This window comes from Pristis pectinata, chromosome 8 (genome assembly GCF_009764475.1).
Source record: "Pristis pectinata isolate sPriPec2 chromosome 8, sPriPec2.1.pri, whole genome shotgun sequence".
Taxonomy (NCBI): Eukaryota; Metazoa; Chordata; class Chondrichthyes; order Rhinopristiformes; family Pristidae; genus Pristis; species Pristis pectinata.
This window is the reverse complement of record NC_067412.1, coordinates 2,576,407-2,592,566: the sequence shown is the minus strand read 5'-3', so window position 1 is coordinate 2,592,566 and position 16,160 is coordinate 2,576,407. Positions and strand designations below refer to the sequence as shown.

The 16,160-nt window shown below is 43.9% G+C and overlaps 2 protein-coding genes across 3 annotated transcripts in view; one reads left to right on the top strand and one right to left on the bottom strand.

The window, feature by feature from the left end:
- The window catches only part of glis2b (GLIS family zinc finger 2b), a 180,479-nt gene extending 167,372 nt beyond the window's left edge, over positions 1-13,107 (bottom strand). The window contains exons 1-2 of the mRNA XM_052022112.1: positions 13,009-13,107; positions 7,559-7,762 (exon numbers count right to left, since the gene is read on the bottom strand). The gene's annotated coding sequence lies outside the window, so the exon portion shown is untranslated. The remainder of the gene's footprint in view (positions 1-7,558; positions 7,763-13,008) is intronic.
- Positions 13,108-13,567: 460 nt separating this feature from the next.
- The window catches only part of adcy9 (adenylate cyclase 9), a 111,829-nt gene continuing 109,236 nt past the window's right edge, over positions 13,568-16,160 (top strand). For both annotated transcript variants that reach the window (XM_052022104.1, XM_052022103.1), the window contains exon 1: positions 13,568-15,533. In XM_052022104.1, the coding sequence (XP_051878064.1) occupies positions 13,838-15,533 (1,696 nt within the window). In that variant the 5' untranslated portion in view covers positions 13,568-13,837. The remainder of the gene's footprint in view (positions 15,534-16,160) is intronic.

Here is a 16,160-nt window from a genome sequence, read left to right as displayed (position 1 = left end):
TCAGACATCCATGTTGTCTATCTACGCTAATCCCATTTGCCTGTACCCCTCTTAACAAAGTACCTGTCCAAATGCCTTTTAAATATTTTAATCGTATCTGCCTCTGCCTCATTTGGCAGCTCATTTCATATAACCACCACCCTCCAATCTCCATTAAATTTCTCCCCCCTCATCTTAAACATGTGTCCTTTAGTTTTAGACTCCCGTTCCTTGGGAAAAAGACTACTTACCCTATCTATGCCCTTCATAACCTTATAAACCTCTATAAGGTCACCCCTCAGTCTCATAAGTTCCAGTGAGAACAAACCCAGCCTAATCAATTTCTCTTTGTAACTAGAGCCCTCCATTCCAGGCTGCATCCTGGTGAACCTCTTCTTTCCAATACAAACACATCCTTCCTGCAGTGTGGCAACCAGAACTGTACAGAATACTTCAAGTGCACCTAACCAACGTTTTGTACAGCTGTAACATGACATCCCAATTCTTACACTCAATCCTGACCTATGAAGGCAAACAAGCCAAATGCCTTCTTCACTTGCCTATCTAACTGTCACCATTTTCAGGGAACTATTAACTTACAAGGTTTCTCTGTACATCAGCATTCCTAAGGTCCCTGCCATTTACTCTATATGTCCAGCCAGTTTTTGACATCCCAAAATACATTATCTCTCACTTGGCTGGATTAAATTCCAGCTGCCACTGCTCCGCCCAACTTTCCAGATGATCTATCTCCCTCTGTATTCTTAGACAACATTCTTCACAATCTATGACTCCACCAATTTTCGTGTCATCAGCAAACTTGCTAATGATTTCCTCTCAAACCCTCTACCATGCCTTTGTTATTTCAATTCACTCCTGCCTGGACTCCTGCCTTCCACCTTCAATAAATGTGATGTCAATCCAAACCAGTTCACATCCAGATTACATCACCCAGATGTTATCACATTGTTCCCCAAAATTCTCACCATTATTTTGTGTTCCTCATATTTCAGCCTCTTGAATATTGTCAATTTTAATAGATTCACCATTGCTGGCTGTGCAACCAGCTGCTAACACCCCAAACTGAATTTTTATCCATATGCTTTTCTTTCCTTAAAATGCTTTTTAAGAATTCTGTTAGCCAGATGTCTTGAATGCTATTTGGTGTCAAATATCATTCCAGTGAAGCACCTTGTAGTTTGCGATGTTAAAAGCACTAAATAAGAAATGGGGAAGAAACTCAATTCTCAGCCATTACAGAAAACATGCTAGAAATTTTAAGGGCATTTTTGTGTCCAACAATAATTCTTTAGAAAGAACGAATTTTCTCTTTGAAGCATGATAACTCTTTTTATGCTCTGGGCAACATAATAATCTGAAAAGACTGGAATTCCTGAGGAGTTAGCTGCCTGATTGACTATTGGATGATTTTAAAAGCAGACGAGTCATTTAAAGCCCTGGACACACTGTCAAATGTAGCTCATTTAGTAACACACACATTTAAGTCAGGAGTTTCCAGATTAATGCCAGTGAACTACGTACATAAATTTAGGCTCATATTTGGAGGCACAGTTTTTCAGGTAAGACATTAAACTAAGAACTGGTTTGCTCTCTCAGGTAGATACAAAAGATTACATGACACTATTTCAATAAAGAGCAGGAGAATTTATCCATGAAGTCCTCTCCAGTATTCATTTTTCAATTAACATTTCTAAAACAGACCACCTCATCATTACCACATCGCAGTTTGTGGGAGATGTGTGCAAATTGACTCTTGCACTTTCTAGCTTACAATAGACATTACACCTCAAAAGTATTTGACAGGCTGCAAAAAGGCTGATATATACTCTGAAAGGCACTGCAGAAATGGTTTATATTCTGCATTTGCTTTACTTCCTTCCATGGTACCCACCTTGCCATGTGGAACCAGCTGTGTTTATGCTAAATCATCAACAGGTGGCACTATAGGACCAAAAGACAAAAACCTGCAAATTTCAGTAAGTGGGCACAATGATGTTCCACGTGTCAGATGAGGGCCAGAGTTTAAGACCATAAGACATAACAGAATTAGGCTATTCGGCCCATCAAACTACTGTTCAAAGATAAACTGCTGGAGGAATTCAGTGGGTAAAGCAGCATCTGCAGGAGAGAGGAACTGTTGATGTTTCAGGTCAACTCCCTGCATTGGTCCAGCAGTTTATTTTTGTTCCAGATTCAGGCATCTGCAGTCTTGTGTCCTAATTCATGTAAATCCCTGTGAAAAAATGTTTGACCCAACTAGTAAAAGGTAAAATTAGTTGCATAAAGGGAGTTAACTTGCAATAGTATAACCTGGCATTAATTTTCAATACGTTTCCATCTTTCACTGGAGAGGGTCTGTCATAAAATCATTGAGTCAAACAGCAGAGAAACAGGTTCTTCAGTCCACTCTATCTGTCCTGACCATCATGTACCTATCTATTCTAATCTCATTTACCAGCACAAGCTCTGTAGCCTAGCATGCCTTGGCCATTCAAATGCTTCTTAGGCTGTGTGTTCCAGATATCAACCATCCTCTGAGTGGAAAAAATTCTTCCTCAGCTTAAACCTCTGCCCTCTGGTCTTAGATACTTCTGCTTTGTGGAAAAGTTCCTTCCCATCTACACCATTTGTGCCTCTCATAATTTTGTATACCTCTATCAGGTGTTTTCTCTCTCCTCATATCATTCCAGGCAACATCTTGGTAAATTTCTTCTCCAGCGCAATCATATCCTTCCTATACTGTGATGACCAGAACTGCACACGATATTCCAGCTGTGTCCTAACCAATGTTTATAAAAATATATCAAGATCTCCCTACTTTTATATTCTATGCCCTGGCCAATGAAGGCAAGTATCTCATATGCTTTTTTCACCACCCAATCTAAATATGCTGCCACCCCAGGGATTCTTGGACTTGGAACACCAAAGTACATTTGTCCCTCTGCTTGCCTGTATGAACAGTGCCTGTGGCCTTGTTATCAATACAGCATCAAATGTAGTGGAAAAAGATAATTAATTGGTAAATGGTAGCTGGTTTATTATTGTCACATGTACCAAAATGCAGTGAAAAGCTTTGTTTGCCTGCCATCCGGACCGATCATCCCATACATAAGTACATCAAGGTAGTACAGAAGGAAAAACAATAACAGAATGCAGAATATAGTGTTACATTTACAGAAAAAGTGTAGTGTAGGTAGACAATTAAGGTCCAAGGGCCATGATGAGGTAGACTGAGATATCAAAAGTTCATCTTTATCATATAAGAGGTCCATTCAAGAGACTTATAACAGTGAGATAGAAGCTGTCTTTGAGCCTGGTGGTACACATTCAAGCTCTTAGAAGGGAGAGAAGAGAGATTGACTGGGATGGAAGGGGTCTTTTATGATGTTGGCTATTTTCCCAAGGCAGCGAGAAGTGAACAAAGGTAAAAAATAGAAGGAACTGGAATATTGGTTGCTGCCATTCCGCCAGGCTTCCCTTCAGTGTGACAATGACACCCTGAACAGGAACAAAAACTTCTTGAAGACAAAGCATGTATGATTTTGCAAAACATTCCTAAGCACGTCACAGATATGGAAAGGTGTGGGAACAGATATTAGGCAATAATGAATTGTTCTGCATTCCTTCTGGCCTGTTGAGCTAAGGGGCTTCTACAAAGGACCAAAGATTGCAAATCTATTGTTGCTGATGATTTATTGTACGAACTTATTGAATAAACTTTGAAAATGATCAATCTTTATGTAAAGAGAACATTACTATTTTTGAGCATATTATTTGTACTAAGAATAACTAAAGTGGTTTTATTGCAATTTTAGCTATTGTGGGACACATTTGTTACAATTTACTCTGGAACTCTGCTTAGTGCCATCCCACAGAATGGCGATTCATTATAGTACTCAAGGGCCTTCGGAATGAACATGCACGGGTGCATCCCATCATATTTAAATGAAGACATTTGCTCCAGCTACTTGGTGTGTGCTGCCAGGAACAATCCCCCGGCAATGAATTGCCCAAGGCTTGGTTTATAGGATAAGGCAAGAGTATGACAGCATTTCTTCTCTTAAATAGTTCCTACCTTTGAAGAATGCCACAGAAGATTCACTGGTAATGTTGGAATAAGAGGAGTGACAGTGTGAACTTCCTGTCTCACTGTATCTCCTCTGAACTTCCTGTCTGTCCTATTTCTAGATATCAAATTTCTGGTAGAAGATCAGAATCAGGTTTATTATCACTGACCTGTGTTGTGAAATTTGTTGTTTTGCAGCAGCAGTGAAGTGCAAGACATAAAATTTACTATAAGTTACATAAATAAATAAATAGTGCAAAAGAGGAATAACGAGGTAGTGTTCATGGACCATTCAGAAATCTGATGGCGGAGGGGAAGAAGCTGTACCTAAAACATTGAGTGTGGGTCTTCAAGTTCCTGCACCTCTTCCCCAACGGTAGTAACGTGAAGAGGGCATGTCCCGGGTGGTGAGGGTCCTTAATGATGGATGCCGCCTCCTTGAGGCAACGCCTCTTGAAGATGTCCTCAATGGTGGGGAGGGTTGTGCCCGTGATGGAGCTGGCTGAGTCTACAACCCTCTGCAGCCTCTTTCGATCCTGCGCATCGGAGCCTCCATACCAGGCGGTGATGCAACCAGTCAGAATGCTCTCCATCATACATCTGTAGAAACTTGCAATAGCTTTTGGTAACATACCAAATCTTCTCAAACTCCTAATGAAGTAGAGCTGCTGGCATGCCTTCTCCTTGATTGCATCAATGTGTTGGGCCCAAGGTAGATCCTCTGAGATGTTGATGCCCAGGAACTTAAAGCTGCTCACCCTTTCCACTGCTGACCCCTCAATGAGGACTGGTGTGTATTCTCCTGACTTCCCCTTCCTGAAGTCCACAATCAATTCCTTGGTCTTGCTGACATTGAGTGTGAGGTTGTTGTTGCGACACCACTCAACCAGCTGATCTATCTCACTCCTATATGCCTCCTCGTCACCATCTGAGATTCTGCCAACAACTGTGGTGCCATCAGCAAATTTATAGATGGGGTTTGAGCTGTGCATAGCCACACAGTCATGAGTGTAGAGAGAGTAGAGCATACAGTAGATGCAAACAAGACCATAAATGCAACCAGTTATGATCTTCAGGATTCATTGATAAGATAGTGAATAAATCCATCATGTGGTGTGAGATCAACTCATACAAACCAGAAGGTCTATTTCAGGTCTGGTTTAGTCCATTGATCTATTAACTTGGTTACTTGAGCTGGTCTAGAAAGAAGAAACATCTAGTCAGACTCCCATGACCGATTGTTATAGATGGGCAGCTGCTCGAATGTACCTTCATATGAACTCTGGGCAAATACAAGGTTGACTTTAACAGTATGCTCCCTGTTTTGAAAGTGTGAAACCAGAAGGATGAAATCAGATAAAGAAAATACGAAATACTTGCATTTATATAGCATCTTTCAAAGGGTTCAGTCCCAAATTGCTTTGCGGCGATGTAGGCGTTTAAGTATAACTGGGTTAATGTGGGGAACGTGGCAGCCAACTGGCACAAAGCAAAATCATAAAACCAACAACTGGATAATGACGTGAAAACCTGTGCTTTTTTCTGACTGATTATGTGACAGTTGTTTGCCATTACACCAGGGATATATTGCCAGGGTTCTTTTTATATCCACTAAAGAGAGCCAATGAAGCATTATCCAAAGATGGCACCTATGCCAATGTGGTACTGCCATAGGATAGCACCAATGTCAATCTAGATTTTTATCTGAAAATCAAGAACAGCATATGCTGTAAATCTGAAATACGTACAGAAAATATTGGAAACACTGAGCAGGTCAGGCATCGAATCACCAGTCTAACCTCTTTGTCCTATCCATCCATCCCCCCCCCCCCCCCCCCTTTGTAATTTTAAACAGACTTGTTTTCTCCCTTTCCCAGTTCCAGCGAAGGGTCATCAGCCATAAACATTAACTCTGTTTCTACTTCCACAATGCTGCTTGACCTGCTGAATATATCCAGCATCTTCTATCTAGATATTTATTTGTCTTGAAGTCTTTGGAATAAGACACAAATCCACTATTTTCAAACACTGTGGTTGACTCGATGGTTGGCAAAATACTATGGAAAAGAATTGTGGTGACAAAGTCTGAACCTTAATGAACAAAATAATTGGTACACTTTAAGGGCAAGACATGGTCCCTACCATAATGAAGTCCCAATAATTGGAAACGATTGGAATTAATTTTAAAGAGGTTGATCTCATTTGGCTAGATCCTCAGCCTGCATCTCTGTCAAGGAAATCAACATCAGAAATAACCAGAGAGATTTTTTTCCCCCACATTATTCTAAGTAAAACAGCAAAATGATCACCATAATGAGCACCTTTCTATCTATTTTACTGTGCTCTCCTTTCACTATAGAAATCACTGAATGAGATTCCACTCTCGAGTGTTGCCAAACCTCAAGGTCCCCCTCTGCCACAGTTACACACCGCGGTCACCTCACAACATTACCTAAACCTGGCATTCCCATAACTGTTTATAAAACCCACAAGTCACATTCTCCCTGTAGCTAAAACTACCATAACCACTTCCAAATACTGCATGCAAACTTCATACATACCATGGCATTTAATAACTGATGAGATTTAAAAAGTTAATATCAAGACAAGAATTAATATTTAGACAACAAACATACATATATATAAAAACTTACATAATCTTAGGATGTTCCAAAGTACCCTGCAAGTGATGAAGTACATTTGTATTGCAGGATATGTGGCAGCTAATTTATACCTATCTCAATCCCACAAATGGCAATGTGATAATCTGTGTATTGAGGGAGAAACATTGGTCAAGACAGCAAGACAGATCCCCTGATCTTTCTCAAAATAGTGCCACAGAATTTTTACGGTCTCCTGATGGAGCAGTTATGAACCATGTTCAATGTAACATGCAAAAGATAATAGCTCTAACAATACCATACAAAAGCGTCAGTCTAGATTATCTCCTCAATTCTCTGGAGTGCAATTTAAACTCATGACCTTCTGATTCAAGGGTAAGACTTCTACTGCTTAGCCAAGTTTGATAAACATAATCAGAAATACAATTTTGATAAGAAACTTGGACAGTCATTGAATTTTATCTTCAAATACCAACAAGAAAAATCAATAACTTCCCTGATATCAAAATGTGCAACTCTTTCATTGTGAGTGATAAAAAATTGAACAATTTCATCTAAAACAGCTGATTCCCAAATAGTGAGCAGTGTCACAGATGTGCTACCAGTCAATCAAAAAGAGAATGAGTTGTACTTCCTGCATTTTAAGCAGTTATAAATATGACATTTTTCCATGATGCTTAATCATTAGCAAACTTTGTCATTCAAACAAATCTTTATAAAGCTGCATTTACATCTCTGTAATTAGAGAACAAGAAAACTGCTTTCATTTGTGGTTTTCTCCCACAGTAAGTCATAACATACTATTAAAATTAAAGTCGTACATTACAACATAATTGGACTTGAGATTCAGAAGTTGCTTTACTATTTTTACCTGAGAGCCTTGGCCTCACACAGAATTTGAAGAAGACACTATGTTCCAGGGGAATTCCTCAGATTCAGGGAGATAGTGCATTTTGAGCATGTGCATAATTTCCAGACTGCACATCAGCTGGATGCAAGCACTGTGCAAGGTAGGATGGCTGGATATGAATATCACAGGTCCCTTTGTGCTTTCGCAAATTATTTGTGAACCAAGCTGAAAAATGAATTGTTAACATTATTAACTGTTAATCTTTAGTGCAGTGGTGAACTGAGTAGATTTTACTTGCATAAAACTGAAATTGAGAATCAGATGCTCATAACAATAATTATCCAAACCCAACCACCATTTAAATCAGATTAATAGGTGCAGAGACGCCAACTCAGTTGGCCCACCTGTCACATTGAGCATGACCAAAAATGCCGTCTCGCTGGTGGGAGAGGACCTAGAATATCCTCTCAAGTTTTAACCTGTGTAATCCAAGAATTATTGCAGAAGTAGACCACACTGAAGCAGATATTTTCATGAGGCATTTGCAAAGACATAGTCTTTCATTGGCCTCTTGCAATGTTGGCTTGAGTTACAACAGGGTACATTACGGGCCTCAGGACTTACTATTGGAATCAACAATTTCATGTAACTAACCTCTCCAAGTTTTTATCTCCAACATTAACTCAAATTTTCTGTCTCCACAGATACCTGTTGGGTATTTCTAACACTCTTTTTTTTAACTTCAGATCCAATATTTTTTTCCCTCTCCTCTTTGGCCTCATTCATCTCTTCTATTTATATATCTTGCAGACAGATACCTGCACGTAACAAACCTTTACTGCCCTTAATCAGCCGGCACCACCTTTTATGATATTCAGTCTCTGTCAGTCTCCAACCCCGCCATTTCTCTGCTACTTGAAATATGTTTGATATCTAAATTTTCTTTGTTCTGATGAAAGATCATCAACCTATCTTTCTCTCTCCATAGTTGCTGCGTGGATTGGAGGATATTTTCAGCATTTTCTATTTCAGATTTCAGTTTTTATTTCAGATGACCAGCATCTGCAGTTTTTTTGCTTTTCAATGGTCATCCTACATCCTTTAGCAGGATACAGTAAAACAAAGAAACTCCAAGAATAGTTAATTAAGTTCCTAAAATTTGAGTGGACTTTGAGCAGTGTTTGTTGACATTCAACTTTAATCAGCTGCTCAAGTAGTTATATGAAAAATAAGGGGCAGACTCCGTGTTTATTACCCAACTGTTTCCCGATGTGGCAATACATGCTTCTTCTAGGTGCTAAGATAGCAACATGGAAGAAAATGAGATGCAAAGATAAAATCTTCCAAATATGGCATGTTATCTTCTTATGCAAGGCCATAGGATATACTTTAACTGCACATTGTATATTATTGTGGCTTGAGCATCTAAGTGGGAAATCATTTGCAGAGAACAGGGCCACAGATTTGGACCTGACTTGTGATAGCAAAGAACCAGCCCAAAACAAAAGGTATTCAGCCAACCAACCAAACTATTCCAAGTGATATACCTTCCTTGTACTGAACCAATGGTACCACATCAAGTTCTAGACTCCCATTAGGCAATTAGTACCACATTAAATAATGGACTTAAGTGGTAGTCACTGTAGATTCATAACAATAACAAGAATTTGAACCTATATAGTGCCTTTAATATAGCAACATACAAAATGGAAATTCACAAGACCATTAATCAAACAAAATGTGACACCAAGCAACAAGATATTGAGACAAACAACTAAAAGCTTTGCCAATGAGACAGAATTAGAGAAACGTCTTTAGAGAAGAAAGAGAGATATGAGGCCGAGATACTTTGGGAGGTACCGGCAGAGCCTAAAGCCTTGGCACCTGAAGGCATGGCTATCAGTGCTGGAGTAAATAAATCAGAATCAGGTCTATTATCACTGACATATGTTGTGAAATTTGTTGTTTTGTGGCAGCAGTGCGGTGCAAGACATAAAAATTACTATAAGTTACATAAATAAATAAATAGTTCAAAAGAGGAATAACGAGGTAGCGTTCATGGGCCATTCAGAAATCTGATGGTGGAGGGGAAGAAGCTGTTCCTAAAATGTTGAGCGTGGGTCTGCAGGCTCCTGTACCTCCTCCCCGATGGTATCAACATGAACAAGGCATGTCCCGGGTGGTGAGGATCATTAATGATGAATGCCGCCTTCTTGAGGCACCATCTCTTGAAGGTGTCCTTTATGGCGGGGAGTGTTGTGCCCTTGATGGAGTTGGCTGAGTCTACAACCCTCTGCAGCCTCTTTCGATCTCGCACATTGGAGCCTCCATACCAGGCTGTGATGCAACCAGAATCCTCTCCACCGTACATCTATAGAAATTTGCAAGAGTTTTTGGTAACATACCAAATCTCTTCAAACTCCTAACAAAGTAGTGCCACTGGCGTGCCTTCTTCGTGATTGCATCAATATGTTGGGGCCAAGATAGATCCTCTGAGATGTTGACACCCAGGAACTTGAATGTAGCGGTTAGTGTAACGCTATTACAGTGCCAGTGACCTGGGTTCAATTCCGGTCACTTTCTGTAAGGAGTTTGTACATTCTCCCTGTGTCTGGTTTCCTCCCACATTCCAAAGACATACGGGTTAAGAAGTCATGGGCATGCTATATTGGCGCCGGAAGCATGTCGACACTTGCGGGCTGCCCCCAAAACACTTTATGCAAAAGGTGCATTTCATTGTGTGTTTTGATGTACATGTGACTAATAAAGATATCGTCTTATCTTTCCATCACTGACTCCTCAATGAAAACTGGTGTGTATTCTCCTGACTTCCCCTTCCTGAAGTCCACAATCAATTCCTTAGTCTTGCTGATGTTGAGTGCAAGGTTGTTGTTGCGACACTACTACACCAGTCGATCAATCTCACTCCTGTACGCCTCCTTGTCGCCATCTGAGATTCTGTCAACAACAGTTGTATCATCGGCAAAATTTATAGATGGTGTTTTAACTGTGCCTAGCCATACAGTCATGAGTGTAGAGAGAGTACAGCGGTGGGCTAAGCATGCATCCTTGAGGTGCACCTGTGTGGATTGTCAGTGAGGAGGAGATATTGTCACCAATCCACACTGGCTGTGGTCTCCTGATAAGGAAGCTGAGGATGCAGTTGCAGAGGGAGGTACAAAGGTCCAGGTTTTGAAGCTTGTTGATTAGTTCTGAGGGAATGATGGTGTTTGGGAATGCCGAGCTGTAATCGATAAACAGCAGCCTGAAGCATGTTTTGCTGTTGTCTAGTGCCCTTAATTCTGAGACCATATCCCCAGTTCCAGACAATCCAGGGAAAATATAAGCTCTGCACTTACTTGGACATGCCCCATAAGAATTTTGTATATGTCAAGATATGATATCACCTCATTCTTCTAAATTCTGGAAAATCTACCTAATCTCTTCTCATATAACAAATCCACAATTCTGGGAATCAATGTGCCAATTCCCCACTGCACACCCTCTAATGCAAATGTATCCTTCTGTAGATAGGGAGACTAGATCTATACGAGTTATTCCAGATGCAATCTCACCAGGGCTCTATATAATTGGAGCAAGATATCTTCAGTCTTGGACTCAAACCCTCTTGTAATAAAGGTCAAAATATGGTCTCAGAATTAAGGGCCAGCCATTCAGGACAGAAATGAGAAGGCATTTTGTTACTCAGAGTACAGTGTATCTTTGGAATTCTCTGTGCAAGTGGGCTGTTGAGGCTCGGTCATTCAGTATATTCAAGGCAAAGATCGATAGATTTTTAGACATTAAGGAAATTGAGGGATATAGGGTTGGTGCAAGATAGTGGTGCTAAAGTAGAAGATCAGCCTTGATTTTATTGTATTTCTTATGGACCTTGTGACATATCACTGCCATCAATTCTTGTTGTATCTGCATATCAGTGATTCATGTGAAAGGCCACCCGGATTTCTCCGAACATTAATACCTTTCAACCTTCACTACTCAGACACTCCATGCTTTCCACCACCACCCCCCCCCCCACCCAAAATAAATTACCTCACCTTTTTCCACATTATATTCCACTAGTCATGGTCTTGCCCAGTCACTTAATCTATCTATATCACCCAAGCCTTTCTGAATCCTCCTTATATTCCACTGAGCTTTGTATTATCAACAAACAGATACATTACACTTGATCCTATCATCTGAATCATTAATATAGACTGGGAACAGTAGAGCTCAGCACAAATCCCTGCAGCAAGCACTAGGTACAGCCTCCCAACCTGAAAATGACATTTATTCTTATTCTGTTTTCTTCCCATTAACCAGTTCTCAATCCATTCTCATCCCAATCCCCAAACACCATGCAGTCAAATTTTGTTCAATAATCTCTTGGATCTTATTGAAGGCCTCAATAAATCCAAATACAACACACCAACTCCAACATCTTGGGTGCAGGTCATCAGCTCCTGGGGTATAATCAATCCTATTCATTTCTCCAAGACTTTTTGTTTACTAATGCTAATTCCTTTCTGCTCTTTAATCTCACTTTATCAGAGATATTCCATTTGTTCAATCCATTCTCCTCCCCCACCTTCTGTGCTACCTCAAGCTAACTTATTTTCTCTCTTTCCAATTTGTGATGAAGGATACCGGACCTGAAGTATTAAATGTATAGGTTTTGTCCGATCTGTTGAGCATTTCCAGTATTTTTATCTCAATTTTCCAGATTTGTCCTTTTTAAAAAAAAAATTTCATTTGAGCTCATCTTTTGCTCTAGACCTATGATCCTCCATGATTTCCAGATTATGTCTCTTCTTCTCTGAAGACGGACACAAATGACAGATGTTGCAAATTGACTTGTTCAGAATCGACAATTGCCAGAAGTGGGATGTGACTGGTGTTTAAAGAAGAGTTTATGACAGGGATCAGACAATGATTTCAGTATTTCCTGTGTTTAGATAGAGAAAATATTTTCATCCACTGCTGTATTGGACAAACAGTCTGCCAATTTAGAGATAGTGGATAGGTCAAGAGAGGTGGTGATGAAGCAAATCTTGGTGTTATCAGTGTACATGAGGAAACAGATGCCGTGTGTTCTGGTGATGTTGCTGAAGGACAGCACGTAGATGAGAAATGGGAGGGGATGGATACAAGAAGGAAAGCTTGCAGTGGATAAATAAGAATGAAATCAGCAAGTGTTATCTGGACAACTGTGGAGAGGTTGGCATAGTCAAACTGCAGAGAGGTCGAGAAGGAGGAGGAAGGGGAGTGACTGATTATCTTGACCACAAGACGCAGGATATCATTACATTCGGGACAGGAGGAGGCCCTTTCGGTCCACTGTACCAATGCCAGGTAGAGCTATCAAATGAGACCCAACCCTGCTCACTACGCAGAGTCCTGAAAAACGATTCCCTTCAAGTATTTATCCAAATCCTTTTCAAAAGACGCGAGTGAATCAGCATCCATACCCTCTCAGGTGCGCTGCGGATGAGGGAATCTTCCACTGTTAAAACTCCTCAACATTTGCTCCGCCAATTACCTCACAACTAACCCAGCGCCAGTTTGCGTCTCCCATCCCGATGGTGCTGAGAGCCTCCCTCCCCGAGGGCAATTCCGATAAAGCTCCACCTCCTCGGCGGCGCGCGCGCCAGCCCCCCCTCCCCTCCGGGGCGCGCGCCAGCCCCTCCCCTACTCCTCCAGCCGCGCGCGCACCAGGCCCCCCTCCCCTCCGGTGACGCGCGCGCCAGCCCCTCCCCTTCTCCGGCGGCGCGCGCGCGCGCCAGCCCCCTCTCCCCTCCGGTGGCGCGCGCCAACCCCGCCCCCTCCACTCCTCCAGCCGCGCGCACGCACCAGCCCCCCCTCTCCCCTCCGGTGGCGCGCGCCAACCCCCCCTCCTCCAGACGCGCGCACGCACCAGCCCCCCCCTCTCCCCTCCGGTGGCGCGCGCGCCAGCCCCTCCCCTCCGGCGGCGGCCGCGCGCGAGTCCCCGCCGACTGCGCCACACGTGACCCCCCGGCCCGGGCACGCTCCAATTTGGCGGTTGGGATCCGACGAGCACGCGCGCGCGCGAGGGCGGGAGAGAGCGAGCGAGCCGTTTGTTTCCGGTGGCGGGTTCCCGTATGTGAGGCGGCCTCAGCTCACCCCCGCCCCCCGAGCTCCGGCCGCGGCGGAAATGGTGGATGGAGCGAGCGGGCGGCCGCACACCACACAGCAGCACCCGACGCCAACGTTAGCAGCGGGGCGCCCACTCCGGCTCCCAACACATTCCCCGGCGGCAGCAGGTCGCGGACTCTCTCCATGGCGGCCCAGCAGCTGCGCGGCACCGAGGTTTACTGCGACGCCAGCGGGGACTGCAACCATGTCGCCGTCAAGATCAGGAGCGGGAGCCAGCGGGGGGAGCAGCCGGCGGCCCCTGCCCCTCAGCACCAAGGCCCCGGGCCCACCAAGTACAGCATTTCGTCCAGCTGCAGCTCGGGCGAGTCGGTGAGGCGGGCGGCCCGCAGCCCCCGCCGCCGCCGCAAGTTCCCGCAGCTCTTCGAGCGGGCGTCGGGCAAGTGGTGGGACCCCGCCTTCGACTCCCGCAAGCTGGAGGACGCGTGTCTGGAGCGCTGCTTCCCGCAGACCCAGCGCCGCTTCAGGTACGCGCTGCTCTACCTCATGGTGGCCGCGCTGCTCTGGGCCATCTACTTCGGCTGCGTGGTGAAGGAGGCGGCCCGCGGCCTGGCCGCCGCTTTCCTGGCGCCCACCCTGCTCTTCATGTTGTGCTGCGCCGGCTTGTTGGCGGTCACCTTCAGCGGCCTGTACTCCCGCCACTATGTCCGCATCTCGCTGCTCTTCATACTGCTGGTCTTCGCCTTGTCGCTGGCCACCCGTTTCCAAGGCGGGGGCTGGGGCGGCAGCGCCTGCGGCTGGAACGAGAGCTGGACTCCGGCTTCCTGTTGGACCCACCTGTCGCCGGTGGGGAGCTTCTCGATCTCGGTGGAGGTGTTACTGCTGCTTTACACCGTCATGCCGCTGCCCCTCTACCTCTGCTTCCTCTTCGGCGTCTCCTACTCGCTGCTCTTCGAACTGTTGGGTTATCACCTGGGCAGCGCCGAGTGGCGGCGGGGCCCGGGCTCCCAACCTCTGGTGCTCGAGGCCCTGGCTAAGTTCTTCCTCCACGCCTGTGTGCATGCCGTGGGCATCCACCTGTTCACCATGTCGCAGGTGCGCTCCCGCACCACCTTCCTCAAGGTGGGCCAGTCCATTATGCACGGCAAGGACCTGGAGGTGGAGAAAGCCCTGAAGGAGCGCATGATTCACTCGGTGATGCCAAGGATGGTGGCAGACGAGCTAATGAAGCAAGGGGACGACGAGAGCGAGAACTCCTTCAAACGCTACTCGACATCCAGCCCGAAGAGCAAGAAGAAGAAGACCTCAATCCAAAGGGCGCACCTAATCTTCAGGCCCTTCACCATGCAGCGCATGGAACCCGTCAGCATACTCTTCGCCGACATTGTGGGCTTCACCAAGATGAGCGCCAATAAGTCGGCCCACCTGCTTGTCGGCCTCCTTAATGACCTGTTCGGACGCTTTGACCGCCTTTGCGAAGGCACGGGATGCGAGAAGATTAGCACCTTGGGGGACTGCTACTACTGCGTTGCTGGCTGCCCCGAGCCCCGCACCGATCACGCGTACTATTGCATTGAGATGGGGTTGGGGATGATTCAGGCCATCGAGCAATTCTGCCAAGAGAAAAGAGAGATGGTCAACATGAGGGTCGGGGTGCACACGGGCACCGTTCTCTGTGGCATTTTAGGAATGAAACGTTTCAAGTTTGACGTTTGGTCCAACGACGTGAACTTGGCCAACTTGATGGAACAACTCGGGGTGGCCGGTAAAGTCCACCTTTCTGAGATTACAGCCAAGTACTTGGACGAACGTTACCTGAAAGAGGATGGAAAAGTGATGGAAAGGGTTGGCACACAAAGTGTGGTGGCAGACCAGCTGAAAGGTAATTTCAACTGATTTAACCTTATTTATACAGCACAGTAACAGGCCCTTCTGGCGTGCTAGGTCAGTAACTTTTGGTTGGTGGAAATGGATTAGCCTTTATAGATAGGATCAAAAATTTTGTCGATGGATGATAAAACTTCATGAGCTAAGAAATTTGTTTTCTTTTTGTTATCAGTCCACATTATAAGATGTTTGTCATTTTCACTACTATTAAGTTATTGAAAAGTAATTACCAAACATAATCTATAGCAAAAATTAAACACATCTAGTACTTGACCAGTCTATTAAAATTTACCCATACAAATACTGACAAAAAAATTAGCTCGTTTAATACCCAAAGCCTCATCCAAAAGAGTAAATCAATTAATGCATAACAAAGCTTTAATGCTACCATCTTCCCATTGCTTGAGGTACTAATCAATATATTTTGCTTTTATTTTACTTTTTTCTAGAATTTAGCTGCTAGATCGCGTGCTTTGTAATTGTAGTGCTGGTGTGATTCATATTAGAATATAGTTGTAGCCTTTTTATTACACGAATGGTTAATTCTATTAGTACTGCACTCCTAAGAGGATATGATTTTTCTTCCCCAATCACCTACCCTTCATCTCCAGTTCACAATATT